This window comes from Chinchilla lanigera, unplaced genomic scaffold (assembly GCF_000276665.1).
Source record: "Chinchilla lanigera isolate Chin_1 unplaced genomic scaffold, ChiLan1.0 scaffold00051, whole genome shotgun sequence".
Classification (NCBI taxonomy): Eukaryota; Metazoa; Chordata; class Mammalia; order Rodentia; family Chinchillidae; genus Chinchilla; species Chinchilla lanigera.
The window spans coordinates 1,273,042-1,291,076 of NW_004955452.1; the positions used below are offsets into that span (position 1 = coordinate 1,273,042).

Here is an 18,035-nt window from a genome sequence, read left to right on the forward strand (position 1 = left end):
TTTTTTTTTTTTTTTTTTTTTTTTTTAAATAAATGCAAATGTTATACAAAGAACCCCAGGAGAAGCCAGACTGGCAAAAATACTTGTCTGCATTCAGATACCTGTAAGTATCAGTATCATTTTACACTCTAAGATTTTTTTTTTCAACTATATCCCTAACCCTTTGTATTCTTTTATTTTGAAACAGGGTCTTGGTAAACTGCTCAGGCTGGCCTTAAACTTGCAATTCTCCTGCCTCAGCCTCCTAAGTAGCTGGAATATCGTATGTATGCCACTAAGCCTGGTTAAGACATTTATCACCGTGCCCAATAAGAGTTTTTCACACATCCACACCTTCTCTTAGGTGGTGGCTCTTCATCCTCAGAGTCCTCTGATGACTCATCTTCATCTTCATCCTCATCCTCATCTTCATCTTTAGAATCATCTGGCTCTTTCTTTGGAAATAGAACTCCTGGGCTGAAACAAAGCAAAATGAAACAAAAAAAATCCCCCAGAAGTTCCACGCAGGACAAGGAAAAGAACGTCAACCTATACACTTCTCGCTGGACATTTCTCCCTTCTGTCCCCATCTCTCAAAAATGTGAAGTTAGGTTATAAATTTTAGTTTACAATTTAACCTATTTTTGTACAAAGTCATGACAAATCTATTAAAAGTCCCACAGCATATCTTACTCCCTTCCTCCTACTATTTAATAAAACTGATCTTTACTCATGTTTGTATTTTTGTTTTGATTTTTGTATATGTAGCCCAGGTTGGCCTCAAACTCATGGTGATCCTCCTGCCTCAGCCTCTTGAGTGCTGGGATTACAGGCATGAGTAATTACCACATCTGCTATCACTCATGTACTTCATGTACTTAGTAAGCATTTATTAAACTCCTATGTCTAGTACTGTGTCAGCCACTATGAACACAGCAGCTGTAAGACAGTTAATAGTGTGGATAGCAGTGTAGACCTTTTGGTTTAACAATACTGGCAAAAGCTGCATGTGGTGGCGTACACCTGTAATATCAGCACTTAGCAGGATGAGGCAGAGGGATGATGAGTTTAAGCTCCGCCTGGGCAATTTAATGAGACCTTGTCTCAAAAGGTAACAAAAATAAATAAAAAGGGCTGGGGATGTGTCTCAGTGTGAAGGCCCTTGGTTACTTTCCTAGAACTGCAGAAACAACGTAAAACTGGCAAAAGACCTCAAAAGTTTAAATATCTCCAAAGTTTTAGTGAAATTCAGGAAGGATTCCCTAAGTCTTCCTGTCCTTCATGCTAAAAATCTTGATCCCCTTGATTAATATGTCTTTAAGTATTACATTTAATAGTTAGCTGGGCATGGTGAAGAATGCATGCAACCCAAGCTGCCAGGAGGCTGAGGCAGGAGAACTCCAAGTGCAAGGCCAGCAAGGGCAAATTAGCAAGACTATGTGTTAAAAATAAAAAGGGCTAGAAATGTAGCACTCCCTGGGTTTAAATCTTCAGTATCACCACCACACACACACAAAGACATAAGCTTAATATTTGAAAAATTATTCATTCAACCAAGTACCAGGGCTGGGGATATAGCCCAGTGGCATAAGCGCCTGCCTGGCAAGTGCATGGTCCTGAGTTCAATTCCCAGTACCAAAAAAACCCCAAAACCGCCCCCCCCAAAAACAAGTACCAAATAACATTTTTATATACAAATAATACAAGAAAGTTATACTATTGCCAAAACAGGGTCTTAGTGGTATAGGCCATAGGACTTTATTAGAAGTAAACACCTAAATAGGACAGCATCAGTGCACAGAACAATGTGTGGCCTAGATAGAAGAGGTGTTTAATACATCATCTTATTTTAATGAATACATAAAATATGTACAAAAGACAAGTTTTCAAATAAATGTCCCTGTCTCTAAAGTATGAAGGCAGAGTGTAGATTCTTGAAAGCAGTCAATGTTCTCCCCACTTAGTACTGGACAATTATGACTTACGCATAATTCTCTTGATAGTCTTCTATCATTATCATTTAGAAATATAAGCCAGGCGTAGTGGTGCACTCCTGTAATCCCAGCACTTGGGAGGCTGAGGCAACAGGACTGCTGTGAGTTCAAGGCCAACCTAGGTTATCATAGTTAAAGGCCAGCCTGTACACAGAGAGATCCTGTCTCCAAAAACAACCTCCCAAAAGACAAAATACATACAACACATATACACTATACATACAAAAAGAATGATGCATGCCTGTAATCCCAGCACTCAAGAGGCTCAGACAGGAGGACTGTTGTGAGTTTGAGGCCAGCCTGGGCTACAAAGTGAGCTCAAGGCCAGCCTGAACTGCACAGTGAAACCCTGTCTCAAAAAGACAAAAAAAAAAAAAAAAAAAAAGAATGAACATTGAAACAATTATCCAAAAATCTCAAAGAATCTGATGCTTTGTTTCAGCAACAGCTATCTAATAATAATAAGCTTTAGCAGGATAACCAAAACTCCCCTGTGGTTATATGGGAACTTTTTTACTATAAATACTGCCTGAGGTCTTTATGTTTAAATTATTTCCCGTTCAGTGTACAGTACTGAGGATAAAATAAATTAAACCAAGCCTATAACTCAAGAGTCAGATTTTAAATTTATAACGACCAATGCTTCACTGAGGGCTAAGTGCTCACCTTGGGTAATATGGAAAACAGAGTTGGAAGGTGCCACTAAATCCTTTACCAGAGATCTGCTCCATCCACCCATTCTTTTCACATTTCTGCAGCGTTTTCTTCAGCAAATGCACTGAACAAAATTCAGGAATGAAAAAAGTAAACTAGTTATTCTGATTTAGTAATGCTCTCAATCACGACTGCATGCCCATTAATTCAATGTTCTATCACATACAGTAACTGACATGTGTTAATGGAATCCTGTGTGACCAAGGGCATGAATTTAGTTCACTGAACATTTATTCAGTGTCCATAAATTTGGCAAAATTATTCACAGAAAAGGAAATAGGAGTCCAGATAACTAGTCCTATAACAGCACAAAAACGGTTAAGAGCAGACCTGAAATAAAATATTACATGTTTTTCATTCATTCAAACATCTACTATGAATCTACTGGTACACAATATTGGTACTGATACTCATCTAGAACTACCTATGAAGGTGAAGAGAATATAGTTCTCATAAATCACCAAACAGTAACAAAACAGTATCAGGACTAACAGCTTCACCAATCTTATCTTTTGTATAGAGATATCACAAACATATGATGATTTAATGTCTAAATACAACTGCAAATCAGTGACGTCAGTTAGTAATTAAATGTATCTTCTAACACATTTGGCCAGCCAGGTATAGTGGCGCAGCCTGTAATCCCAGCACTTGGGAGGCTGAAGCAGGAGGATCACTGTAAGTTCCAAACCAGCCTGGGTTACATATGTAATGAATTTAAGGTGAGCCTGAACTACACAGCAGGACTTTGTCTCAAAAAACCAAAAACAAAACAAAGAACTCACATTTGACCTACAGAGAGAATCACAAGATAGCCTACAAGAGGTAATAAGCACAATTAATTACAATATAGATCTTATTATACTAGGGAAAAGAAAAAAATACCAGTTTTCAAAGTAGATAGGAAAACAGAAAGCACTCCTTTGTAATATTTAAAAAAAAATGCATATTGCATATGTTAAGCCAGTATTAACACTTTAAAATTTTTGAATTTTAAACATTCTGTGAAATGGGAGGAAAATGTTCAAATGGGGAGGGGAACAGGGGTGGAGGGGGGGAGAAAAGAAAGAAAAGTAAAAAAAAAGGAAGAAAAAATGGAAACAAATGATATATAGCTGGCTGGCCAAATGTGTTAGAAGATACATTTAATTACTAACTGACGTCACTGATTTGCAGTTGTATTTAGACATTAAATCATCATATGTAAATGGGGAAGACAGGAGGGGTTGAAAGGAGGGTAAGGGAATGAGGAAAAAAAAAAGAAACAAGTTATGTTCAGATACAAATTCTCTATGATGAATATGATCATTATGTATATCTAAAATGTACCAATAAAACCTGATTGAGACAGCACTCAGGAGGCTGAGGCAGGAGGATAACTTTGAGTTCAAGGTCAGCCTCAACTGCATAGTGAGTCCTGTCCTCCTCTCTAAAAAACACCCACAAAACTGTAGGAGGGGGAATCTAACATATTCTGGCTTGTAGTTTCTATTACTGTTTCCAAATCCCTTGCCCTATATTGCTGGGTCTATTACAACAGTTGACTGAGAAGTTATTCATCTCACCATCCATCCAATGTATGTAAAAAGGCTGTTAAATGTCCATACACTTAGGTATGTAATCTCAGATCACTACTCTCTAAAGTAAATAGACTTTACTGAAACAAAATACTTTCTGTTATAGGGATAAGACAGAGAAGTAATCTAAACAGTAAGTATTCTAAAACCCTGGCTTGGTTTCAAGGTGAAATTATATATTTTAGTAAACATTCAGAAACAAGCAAAAATCAGAGGTGTTTTGAATAAGAGAATTATCGAAATTACAGTAAAAATAAGTATCAGAAAAATCTTCAGAGCAAGTAAAATCAATTTCTAAACAGCAATCACTAAATTAAGAGTAAAAGCCAGGTGTGGTGGCGCAAGCCTGTAATCCCAGCACTCAGGTGGCTGAGGCAGCAGGATCGTTGCGAGTTTGAGACCAGCTACAAAGTGAGCTCAAGGCCAGCCTGAACTGCATTATCAAGACGATCTCAAAAAGACAAAAAAAAAAAAAAAAATTAAATAAATAATAAAAATTTGTTTCTTTCTCTCTTTTTTTTTTGTGGTATTAAGGGACTGAGCCTGGGACCTCTGCACTGAACTACAATCAGCCTCTTTTATTTTTTTAACACAGGGTCTAAGTTGCCCAGGTTGGGCTTGAACTTGCAATCCTACTGTTTAACCCTTCCACAGGGCTGGGATTATACAACGTGCCATTATACCTGGCTTTTTTTTTTTTTTTTTTGGAAATGGGAAGTCTGTAAAGCCCTTCTCTTTTAGTTTTCATACAGTCAGTAGTTAACACACGAGTAGCATGATCTCTAAGATATCTTCACAAGAAAAACCCCCTATTCTTGGTTTAATGCACACAACTCTGACTCTTACTTTGGTAATTAGAATTGGTCCCTGGGTGGTTCTCCAGGACATACTTCTTCAGAGCAGTGGTGGAGCAGGTCTTCGGTTCATTCATGGCAGCAATGGCAGACAAGATTGCATATTCCATTGGGCTTCCGCCAAGCAGGGGTTTCTCCCCTGATTTCTTCAGCTGTTTTCCAAGGAGGAAGAGAAAAGCATCAAGACAACACTCCCAAAGCAGCTCAAGACAAGACTCCTCTGCACCAGGTGGGTCGGAGTTCCTGCATTAGCACAGATATGTTTTACAATAAATTGTCAGGTTAGGGACTTTCTCTTCTCATTCACCAGGTAGTCAATCTAAATGAGGAGTCCCAACCCTCTAAAGGATATCTTCTCCAGCTACTCCTCTGTCTATCTTAAAATAGCAACAGCCAACCTAACTCAAAGATATGGACAGTTTCACCCCAATGAGCACGTTAATTTGCTAAACCCCTAGTAAGCTAGGACTCTTTGGAAAATTTTTCCTTTTATTGTACCAAAAAAATCAAACAGTTATAATAAGAAATAGCATTCTTAATACTATAAGGAAAATAACAAAGGAAAGATCTAAATAAGGTACCACATAATAGAAAATTATATAGCATCTTTGAAGGCCAAAAGACTGGGGAACAAAGATTAGCACCACAGAAAAACAGGAAAAGAAAAAGAATGTTCTATAATACAGGTACTGGTTCTTAAGAGTGGTTCGAAAGTACATACCTGGAGTTTCTTGAGATCCTTTTCAGAGGATCTCAAGGCTATTTTCATAATGAAATGAACATGTGATCTATTTCTTTTACTGTGTTGACATATGCACTGGTGGTACAAAAATCAATGGTTGGTAAAACTGCTGCCATCTTACAACAAATCAAGGCAGAGGCACCAAAATGTTCAAGTGTTTACTTTCTTCTCTGTCACATACTTATGGTTTAAAAAAAGAAACTTATTTTACTTAACAATGGCTCTGAAGCTGGAATGGTGGCACACACCTGTAATCCCAGCACTCTGGGAGGCTGACACAGGATGATCACAAGTTCAAGCTCAGCCTGGGCAACTTTGAGGGACTTGGTGTCAAAATAAAAAATAAAAATGACTGCGGATGTAGCTTGGCATGAAGTCCTTGGGATCAATCCCCAGTAGTGGGGAGGAAAAAAAAGTCCTTGATGAAGTAGTAAAACAATTGTATTTTTTTTTGGTCTTTTTGAGACAGGGTCAGGCTGGCCTTAAGCTCACTTGGTACCCTAGGCTGGTATCGAACTTGCAATAATTCTCCTGCCTCAGCCCAGCTGAAACAATTATTTTTAAATCTTAACTCGGACACAAGTCCTTTCAATATTCATTGGATGAAATGTGAAGATGAAGAAAATGTATCTGCTATACACGTACAGCTGTGTTCTTAGGGAAACTCACCTGTGTGATCATAGTCGTGAGCTGAACTAGTCAGATTTTTATGGAATTTCCTTTTTACTTGAAGGAACAACTGACAGATAAACTATAGTTATTCAGACTTGGAGATCAGGTAAACATTACCTTGAAAATGAATTAAGTGAGCCTCAACCTTTCAAATGAAAATTTAAATCCTGGAAAACTTTCCTATCTATCACCAGGAGACTGATATCCTTTGACACTCAATGATCATTCTTATGAGATCAGCAGCTGATACAATGGTTGTGAAATTTTGTTACCATAGGATGAAATGACAGTATCTGAAAATTTTGCAAAATTCAGTAAACCACTATTTTCCAAACAACCAATGTATTCTTAGAAGATCCATTCAAAGATCAAGACAGATCAATGAATTTTAAGGTAAAGAGTACAAGACGCTCATTGGTATGGTTTCAGGTTCCATGTGGTAACTACCTTTTAAGGAATTACCGAAAAAAATCAATGTAAAATATTAACAAACAAAAACAACTCCCCCCCACCCACAACCATATCAATAGAAGTATTTTACAAATCCAACAGCCATTTATGATAAAAACTTCCAAAAAACCAGTAATACAAAAATTTCCAACGAACTAGTGATATAGAAGGGGAACTTTCTCAACCTGACAATATGATCTGTAAAAAACCTACAGCTAAACTGGGTATGATGGCTCAAGCCTATAATCCCAGCACTATGGGAAGTTGAGGCAGGAGGATCATAACTTTGAACGCAGCCTAGGTAACTTAGTGAGACCTTGTTTCAAAATAAAATGTAAAAAAAGGGCTGGGGCTGTATCTCAGGGTAAAAGGCCCACGGTTTGATCTCCAGTACCGCCGAAATTTAAAAAACCAAAAACCTGAAGCTAGCTTAATGGTGCAAGACTCTGCAGGCTTTCACTTTAGGATGGGGAACAAGGCAAAGATGTCTGCTCTCATGCTCCTACTGAACAATTCACTAGGGCTTCTATCTAGAGCAATCAGACAAGGAAAAGAAGTAAAAACATCCAGACTAGAAAGGAAGAAATAAAATTTTCTTTTAAGGCAGATAACATTATCCTGCATGTAGAAAATTCTAAGAAATTTACCCAAAAACCCTACCAGAACTAGTAAATGTGTTCATCAAGGTCACAGCATAGTTAAAATAAATTGCATAAATGAAAAGATGTTTAATATTCATGGGTAGAAAAACTTGATAGGAAGTAAAGGATAACAGTTCTCTCCAAACTGATCTATAGATTCAATGCATTCCTACCAAAATTCCAGCTCTCCTCATGCCCAGATATGGGTCTTAAGATTTACAAAAAAAATGCACAGGACTGAGAACAGTCTAAACACTCTTGAAAAAGTTAAAACACGACTTATAACCCCAAATTTCAAAGCTCACTATAAAGATACAATCATCAAGACAGTGTGGTGTGCTGACATTAAGGAGTCCCATGTAGACAAATAAGGATTCCCATGTAGACGAACAGAATTAAAAAGTCCAAAAATACACCCTTTATAGTACACTGATGTGTGACAAGGTGTCAAGACAATTCAATGAGGAACAGACAGTCTTTTCAATAAATGGTGCTGGGAAAACTACAGATACCTACATGCAAAAAGATGAACTACAGTATACCTTTACTCCATATTATAAACAAAACTCAATATAGAGCACAGGCTAAAACTATAAAACTAAAAGGAAAAAAACTCTTAAAACATGAGTGCATCTTTGTGACCTCAAGTCAGACAGCAGATCAATGACACCACAATTTAAAAAGCTGACTGAAAAGAGATGTCATCAAAATCAAGTCACAGAATTAAGTCTGTGCTCAAACAATATTAAGAAAATCATCCAACCCACAGTGTGGGGGAAAAATTTTCACCAGCTGTTCCTCAAAGGACTATCTACAATATATGAAGAACTCCAAAAAAATCAGATCCCCCAAATGTAAAAACTCACTCCAAAAATGGGCATCTGAGGCCCCATGGGCCATGCCCTGGATGCAAAGGAGACCACTGGAGATCGGTCTGCCCTCTGAGGTGGAGGCCCCAGAGCTCAGACCCATGCTACCAGTTACTCCAACAGGAATGAGAGGGCTTGGGGCATGCTCTGCCTTCTCCCTCTGGCCAGACCGTCATCTCCATCGAGGAGTCCTGGGTAATCATGACTATGGAGGAACAAGAAAACAGCCTGCTGCTAGTCACAGGTGCAAGTCTCTCGGTCCTTCTTTTCAATCCTGGCCTTCCTTCCAGCCGTCATACCTCAGTGAAAGGAGTCACTGGTGAGGAGGTAATATGCTATTTTTGACAACCCTTAGGCTGTAACTACTTATTAGATCCTTCTTGCATATCTCTGTCTTCCTGAGAAACCACTTTGAAGATACCACCACGTATTATAGCAGCCATTGATATTTTCCTACTAATCTATCCATAACTGTGTTAAGTTTGTAATGTTCCTATCCTATTTCATAATGTATGTTTATTATTATGTGTTTCCTACAACAACCATTGAGAATAGTTAATGATTTTTCAATAGGTCACTCATGTATAGCTCTATTTATTTTCTTTAGAAGCCACTTTGAAGATACCAAAGTAGAGTACAACAACTCTTGATAATCTCCTACCTCTTTTGTCTCTAACTCACTATTATTTGTCTATTTGTTTTCCTGAGAAACTATTTTGTAGATAATAATATGTAAAACAATAATCATTGATAATCTCCTACCATTTTGTCTGTAATTTGCTAAGTCCCCCCTATTATTATGTTATCCTTCTTTTATTCTTTAAAATTTAAAAAAAAAAAAAAAAAAAATGGGCATCTGAGATGAATACACACTTTTCACAAGGAAATACAAACAACAAATAAATATATGGAAAATATGTTCAATATCATTGGTCATTCAAGAGGTACAAATTAAAACACTGAGATTCCATCTAATGCTAAAAAGAATGGCTATCATCAAGAAATCAAGCAAGCAAATAAATAAATAAATAAATACACCTTTAAAAAAAATGGGGCTGGGGATTTAGCTCAGCAGCACAGCGCCTGCCTGGCAAGCGCGAGGTAGAGAGTTCGATTCCCGGTAACGGAAAAACAAAACAAAACAAAACAAAACAAAAATAAACAAATAAATAAATACACCTTTAAGAAAAAAGAGAAATCAACCAAAAAACAAATGCTGGCAAGGCTGTGGGGGAAAAGGAACCCTTCTCCACTGTGGTGGGAGTGTAGACTGGTGCAACCACTGTATAAGTCAGTGTGGAGATTCCTCAAAGAACCAAGACTAAAAGTTTCATTTGTCCCACCTATACCCCTTCTTAGTATCTTCTCAAAACAATTAAAAGCATCATATTACAGTGATATATGCACACCCATGTTTAAAGCAGCACAGTTTGTAGTAGCAGAATTTTGCAAACAGCCCAAATGCCCAACAGCTGGTGAATGGATAAAGAGGATGTGGTTCTTTTATACAATGGGATACTACTTCTGCCATAAAGAGTAAGAAGCACGCAGGACATTCCTAGGTAAATAGATGCACCTTGAAACCATACTCTTAAGTGAAAGAAACTGGATACTCATGGGTAAATACCACATTGTTTCTCTGGTGTGATAAATGAAAGTGTAAATAAGGACCAAAATGTATAATAGGCATTGTGAAATAGGAAGAAAATGTTCAAATGAGGTGGGGAACAAGAGGAGGGAAGGAGAAAAGGAAAGAAGGAAAAGGTAAAAAAAAAAAAAAAAAGAAGAAGAAAAGGAAGCTTTTGTAAATGAGGGGAGGAACAGTTGAAGGGATAGGGGAATGATGAAAAAAGAAACAAGTTATATCAAGTACAGAGTTAAATTCTCTATGACAAATGTGATCATTATGCATATCTAAAATGTATTCTGCCTGGCAAGTGCAAGGTCCTGAGTTCAACTCCTGGTACAAAAAAAAAAAAAGGTACCAATAAAATTGGAGTAAAAAAAAAGAAGAAATAGCAACCCATCATTCCCTTAATAAATCTATGAAAGGGGGAAAGAAAAGTCACAGAATAGGAGAAAACCTTTCCAGGTCATGTTCTATGATGAGGGACTCCCCACTGGTACTTGGAACTGAACCCAAGGTCCCACACACGCTAGGTAACCACTCTAGCACTAAGCTGAACTACATCCTGAGCCCTCTTCATTTTTAGACAGGTCTTGCTAAGCTGCCCAGGTTCATGGGAACCTGCTGTCCTTCTGCCTTGGGATCCCAAGTAGCTAGGATTACAGAGGGTACAATCCCACACAGCACAAGGGATCTTTTTTAGAAATCTTTTTTTAGAAATGTTCTAAAATTGAACTGTGTTGACAGCTACATAACTGTAAAGTTACTAAGAACTCACTGTACTGTAAATTTTAACTCAGATTATATATTAGGTTTGTAAACTATACCACAGTAAACCTGTTAAAAAGCTATCTACCATTTGTTGAAATTGGGTGTGGTATCAAAGAATACTATCCACAAGTATCTGAAAGTTATCTTAAAAAGTTATGTTTTTCCAAACACATTTTTGTTAAGATTGTCTTCATAGATCCAAAATATACTGCAAATGGTAACAGGTGACTTAAAGACATTTGCAAAAACATAAAAAAGTACTCTTCTTCTCAACAAAAATATATTTTGGGGAAAATAGTTATTTTTCATGAAAAATGTATTATTTACGCAAACATGTTATGAATTTTTGTTATTTTTAAATGAATCAGTATTAAAAACATTTGTTTTAATTTCTAATACAATAAGTATTTATCTCCAATAAGAACATTTTGGGGTCCTAAGTACATTTGTAGATTATAAAAGTACATTTGTAGATTATAAAACAGGTCCTGAAATCCCAAATTTTGAGAATCATTTATCTACAATCAAGCTTTTGGCCTCTAACCTGGAATGTCCCCGATGCACCTTTGCCAGTTATCTGTTCTAACTGGCCTCTCTCTACTGCTCTCTGCAGAGCATTCTTCAACAGCTGAGGCCTGCAGAGAAAAACACAAAAAGAAAAAAAAAAGTGATAATTATATGAATGAAAGAAAAATATAAAGAAATAGATCCCACTTATTCCCCCATCTAAAGTTCTGGCACTTATTAAGTAGTAGTTTATTAAAATGAATAAAAATAATACCAAATTGCTGACATCTTTAGTAAAGGGCATTACTTTTATTTTTCCAAGCAAAGAAGCTAAGCTACTACCTGTACATATAGAACCAGTTTTTAAACTGCCAGGTCCCTCAAAAAACCCTGGGCCACAACAGTGACCGGCCTGTGCAATCAAAGGATGGACATGGTCTATGTTGTCCAGGATGGAGAGAGCTTTTGGCTGGTCATATCAGTCAAATGTAATGTGTCAAGTCAGAATACCGACTTGAAAAAAAAACAACTGTGAAGACTGACTCTAGACAACTGAGTACATCTAAACATGGACTGGATATTAGATATTAAAGAATTATTTTGTTAGAATTGATGTTAGTGTGATGGTTACATTTAACTTTTTTGTGCATATTTGAGAGCTTCCAAAACTGAATCTTTAAGAAGTAGCAAGGGACACACGCACAATGGCAGATGCCTACAACCCTAGTTACTCAGGAAGCTCAGACAGAACAACTGCAAGTTCAAGGTCAGTCTGGGCAACTTAGCAAGACTGTCTCAAAATAAGGACAGGGATGGAGCTCAGTGGTAAAGTGCTTGCATAGCATGTGCGAGGTCCTGGGCTTAATTCCCACTATTCTGGGGGCAAAAAAGCATAAAGCATGGTGGCAAAGTTTTAGCATGTGTGCCACAGCCAGCTGTTTATAATCATTGAAAGCTCTATAAGGTTTGCCATTACTGGTTCAAGGGCTCTTTCCACCATGTGAAGATACAAGGCGGTGGTCAGAACCCAACATCTCAGACACCTAATCCCAGAACTGTGAGAAACACATTTTTGTTTATAAACTGAAATAATAATAATAATAAAGCAATAAAAGCAACCCTATGATGACGACACTGGAGTAAAACTCTGGGTAAAGGATTCAGCAAAGTGGATGTATGTGTGTGTGGAGGAGGTTCAGCCAAGGTAAAGGCTCTGAGGCCAGGGAAAGGTTAAGAAGAAATGGATGTGCAGTGCCCTGTAAGCTATTTTAAACACACGGCTTAACTATGACAGGGTTGGGATGTGAATATAAAGGAGATATGACCTTAAATTTTTTACAAGTCTCACTAGCACTGCAATGTTAACATACTAAAGGAGAACAAGAAAAAGCAGGAGGAGGTTACTGTTCTAATACAGGTGATACATGAGAGACGATGGCAGAATGGAAGAGAGTAATAGCAGAGGTGATAGCAAACAGTCTGTTTAACAATGTATTTTAAAAACAAAGCCAAAATAATTGCTTATAGATTAGACCTAAGTATGTGAAATGACATCAGCATGAAGAATTTTTCATTTGAGCAACTAGAAAGATGATGTTCCCACTAACTAGGATGGAGATACAGTACTTTCTGAGAGGAGGAGGATAATAATTGAGTTCAATTTTGTACATGTAAGTTAGACAACCTAGTGGTGATGGTGAACAAGTACCTGCATATGCATCACTGAGTTAGAGGAAAGGTATGGGCTAGATTTATCTGTGAATTTATACATGTATACAGGTAGTACTTAAAAGCTTTACAAGTGCAAGGCATTGTAAGAGTATGGAGAGAAAATACAAGACTAAGTTGCAGCAGAGGAGGCACCTTTATATTAAGAGTTGAATCAGAAACTTTAAGGAAGCTAGGAAAAGAGGGCAGTACGGCTGGATGGAGTAAGGTATCAGAAAGGTGTAGTATCCTGGAAGGCAAGTAAAGAAAATGTATCAAGTACAGGGGAGTCAAGTGTGCCAAATGCTGCTGAGAGGGCAACAAGAACTATTAGTTTATCACTGAAATGTGCAAAATGCACATCACTCTGACACTGAAAGGAAGAAATAGTTCAGGCAAAGCGGGGGAGGGATAAAGTAGGCTTATGAGAAAATACAAGGGAAGAAATTATAGATAACAAGTATAGACAATTAATTATATGTATTTTTTAAGGGGTGCTTTACTTTTGTGGTGCCACACATCAAACTCAGGACCTCACTAGGCCAAACAGGTGATCTACCACTGAGCTACATTCACATCCATATCGTTCCTTTTTGTGATTTTTTTGAGACAGGGTCTCACTGTGCAATTAGGTTGGGCTTGAAATCACTTTGTAGCCCAGGCTGGCCTCTCAAACTTGCAGTAATCCTCCTGGCTCAGTCTCCCAAATGCTGAGATTACAGGCATGTGCCACCATGCCCGGCCTGACAATTCATTCTTTAAAAACCCCTTTTCTTGCTCTTTTGTCTGACCAAGCAAGTATGACTAAAATTTCATGTTAAATGTATATATGACAGTACTGTGATCAGAGGTAAACAAAATCAATGTGGTTGAAGACGTGGGGGGGGTTTCAAAGGAAAATGTTACCATTAAAAAAGTCATGGAAGGTCTTCAGGTTCATTAATATCTTTGAGTTGATAGTCACTATTGAAAGACAAAGTTTAGCTGGGCTTAGTGACACATGTCTATAATCCCAGTACTTGGGGAGGCTAAGGCAGGAGGATTGCCCAGGGTTATACAGTAAATTCAAGCCAAGCCTTAACTACAGAGTGAAACTTAAAAAACAAAAGCAAAACTGGAGAAGGATATGGTCTGTAGTCACGAAAAAGTAAATACAGGTAAATGTGAAATGTATTTCTATCTTTAAATGAGTCATACAATGCATTTCTGGTCTATAGCTGTGTATGCCCCCTACTATCACACTTAAGGCACCAGAACTAATCTCAAAATTTCTTTTATGATTTCCACTTCTTTTGCAATACTTCACTACACTCTTTAATTGGGTACTCTCAAGAACACTAAGGGAACTGAATATGGTGGTACAAATTTGTAATCCCAGCTACTTGGGAGGCTGAGGGAGGAAGACCAAAGCTGACCTAGTAATTAAATGAGACCTTGTCTCTGAATGAGTGAATGAACGAACGAATGAATGAACGAATGAATAGGCTAGGGATCTAGGTCAGCACTCCCAGGGTTCAACTCCCAGTAGTGCAAATAAACACCGCTAAGTGGTAGTCTCAAAATGTTACTTCTCAGCTGAAACGTAATTGTATACCTAAGTGGTAAAGTAAATGCCAGCACTAAACTATATCAAGACAACATTTATTAAATTATCTTCTGCAGAAAGAACTCTGGATTAAATGCAGTTCTCCAAATTAAATGCAGTTGTCATCACAACAAAGACCTTCCACAAACACACTCAAAACTCACACTTTAGAAATTATAAATTTAAACAAATTAATGTCTGCTTGAATCCACATCTGAGCCAATGAGACAATTTAAATGATTAGTCACCACAGGTCAACTATACTCTATCAAAGACCATACAAAAGAATTACGTGGTTTGGTTTTAAAAAACCTTCATACGATATGAAAAGGAAAACATAATGAGCCAAAAAAAATCACCAAAAAAGGTTTCATTTAATGAAAACAGGGCTAGGGAACTAACACATCGTATTTTAAAACCCAGGTGAATGGCTAATACCTGATGTCCACTCTAAGCTTAGGGTAATACTGAGACACGTATTTCCTGATAAGACTATAGGAAGCTTCTTTAGGTTCACAAAGGCGAGTAAAGGCCAGTGGGAGGATATCCTCCAATTTTACTTGTGGTTCTGGATCCACTGCAGAGCTCCTCTTCTGAAATATAATAGCAAAAGTTATGGTCACTACAGATTATAGGCTTTCAGTCCATATGTTTCTATGTTTAACAAAGGTTTCCTTAGCTGACTGCCAAATCAACTGACAAGTGGAAAGCTTACTTTTTTTCCACATTCAAATAAATCATACCAGGCTGGGGATATAGCTCACTGGCAGAGCTCTTGCCTAGTACAGCACAGTCCTTGGGTCAATCCCTAACACCACCAAAATAAAAACACACCACAGTGGAGTACATGCACGTTACATTGTAATTTCTTTCAGATAAAAAACTCAAGACTGAGAAAGTTAAAAATATACATAAAGAATAGACTTTACAGGTCTTAATTCAGTCTTAGCCTTCAGTAACAATGAAGTGCAACATCAGAAAACACTACACAAAACTTTAAATATTAGAAAATTTTAGGCGGGCATGGTGGGTAAATCTGTACGCCTGTAATCCCAGCACTTGGGAGGCGGAGGCAGGAAGCCGGCCATCGGGAGTTCAAGGCCTGATCTAAACAGTGAGTTCAAGGACAGCCTGGACATGGTAGCAAGACCCTGTCTAAAAAAAAAAAGTTTTATTTAAAAAAAGGACAAAAACCATCAGAGTTATAAAAACAAAGGTACAGAGGAATTTTCATGATCATAATTACTGACATAGATGAATAAGTAAGCACTTCACTTTATTAAAGAAAAACTTTACATAAATGAAATTACTGTCTTGGAGGGGGATACTAATATTTATAGAGAGACATAAAATTGCCTGCAAAGAGGTTTTACACCTAGTGTTGGGTAAAACTGTACTTATATACTTCTAGTTTAAGAGACATTTTACCAAAAACAGAGTAACTCATATAGTTGCCAATAATTCAGTATAAAGCATTTAGGACTATAGACTTAACTGGGTTGGCGTACCTGGATTTGCAACCTGGCTATTCTACATACTAGCTGCGCAAATTACTTACAACTTCTCTACACCTTAGGAGAAAGGCTGCACTTTGCATAGTGGCAAGCACACAGTAAAAACTTAATAAATGCTGTTACTTTTTAAATAGTATTTCATTACTCAAACTCTGGTATAGACTTCTTACCTTTCTGTTTCTGGATTTCTGAGATGTTTTTCTTGATTTCTGGACCACAACGAAACTTCCAGATGCACCTTTTCCTTTTACCTAAATTAAGTTTTATTTAAAATTATTCCAGTATTCGTATTTTCTAACTTTACATTAGACTAGAAGAATTACAGAGCATGATGCTAGAGCTAATGAAGTGCTGTTTAACTCTTCAGAGAGAAAATAATGGAAAAGGAATCAAAAGACTTGGGATGAAATCCTTCCTAATTATGGTACCACTTAGTTCTTCAACACTGCCTTGTTTTGAGACAAAGTCTATGTGGTTCAGGCTGGCCTTGAACTCACTATGTAGTCCAGGCTGGGCTTGAACTCACCAGGCTCCTCCTGCCTCAGCCTGCAGGCTGGGATTACAAGCATGTGCCACCACACCTGGCTCCCTCTGAGTTTTTATTTTCACAACTATAAAACTGAGGAAGAATGCTACTGTGATATTGGGTTAAATAATCTATCACAAGCTTTCAAAAAATCCAAAACACTAAAAACAAAGTATCAAAATTGTCCCATAGAAAGAAAAAAAACCTCCTTAGGGTAAATGAAAAAATTCCTTGCTCTCTCGAAAAGAAGATAGCTCCTTGACAAGCTTTGACTCTAATTAGTCTCAGGTCATACTGCTTCCCACAGTTTATCAGTGACAAGTTATTCCTTCCTTGCAAAAAGCCATCTGATAGTTTAAGATATTGCACATGATGATTTATATAAATCTTACCACATATTTCCAGTTTACAAGTACTTTCATACAACTTTAAAGCTGATTCACAATAACCAATTCATCATACCTCAGCATCACCCACCTATCAATTTAACAAGGTGTAATGCTCTTAGTATATTAACTGTTGTTTAAGCATCAAAGTGAGTGTTCATCTACAGAGACAAAATAAGCCAGAAACTAAATTTTCATAAAGAGAAATATGAAGCCAACCCATAAGCTGTGCTGACATATATCTCTAAGATGGATCTTTGTATTTAATGATTATATTGACTAAATAAGGCCTTTTAATCAATGATCATTTTAAAGGCTATTTCAACATCAATTTTATAACATTTTGAGAAAGTTTAGGCTATAAACTACACACAGCAGGAATTTGTTCTATTCACTGATGGACCCATGATCATGTGACACATGTAAAGCAATATTTATACTGCAAACAATTTGCTAACAGTTTCTAGGCTGAGTGTAAATGCCTAGGTGGCACAGAATTCATCAAACTGTGCAGGAAGAAAAAAAGTCAACAGAACTCTAGAGATGCAGTGAAAAAGGTGGTTAGAACCATCTTTGTTACTACCACAATACTGTGGTAGTTACTGTGGTAGGTAAGACAATGTCCATTCTAGCTTTAAACTTCTCTGACTGGGGTAGGGAGCAACACTGGAGCTCAAAACCAGGGCCTGGCAAGTGCTCTACACTGAGCTACATATGTCAAGCCCTAGACTTCCAGGATTCTACGCAACACTGATGAAATGGTATGCAAGGTAACAAAGACAAGGCCTGAAATAAATATTGGTTCTAGTACTAATCTCAATTCACTGAAGCTTCTCCAATGCTCTTCTTACAGGTTTAGACACTAATCAGTTAAGGTCAACTTTTTTTCTTTTTCCTTATTGTGATACTAGGAATTAACG

At 37.3% G+C, this 18,035-nt stretch overlaps 1 protein-coding gene across 1 annotated transcript in view; it reads right to left on the reverse strand.

The window, feature by feature from the left end:
* Hp1bp3 (heterochromatin protein 1, binding protein 3) overlaps nucleotides 1–18,035 on the reverse strand; it is a 37,035-nt gene that overhangs the window by 1,909 nt on the left and 17,091 nt on the right. Inside the window, exons 7-12 of the mRNA XM_013519507.1 lie at nucleotides 16,374–16,454; nucleotides 15,128–15,282; nucleotides 11,435–11,525; nucleotides 5,111–5,270; nucleotides 2,640–2,751; nucleotides 334–456 (exon numbers count right to left, since the gene is read on the reverse strand). Coding sequence (XP_013374961.1) covers nucleotides 334–456; nucleotides 2,640–2,751; nucleotides 5,111–5,270; nucleotides 11,435–11,525; nucleotides 15,128–15,282; nucleotides 16,374–16,454 — 722 coding nt within the window. The remainder of the gene's footprint in view (nucleotides 1–333; nucleotides 457–2,639; nucleotides 2,752–5,110; nucleotides 5,271–11,434; nucleotides 11,526–15,127; nucleotides 15,283–16,373; nucleotides 16,455–18,035) is intronic.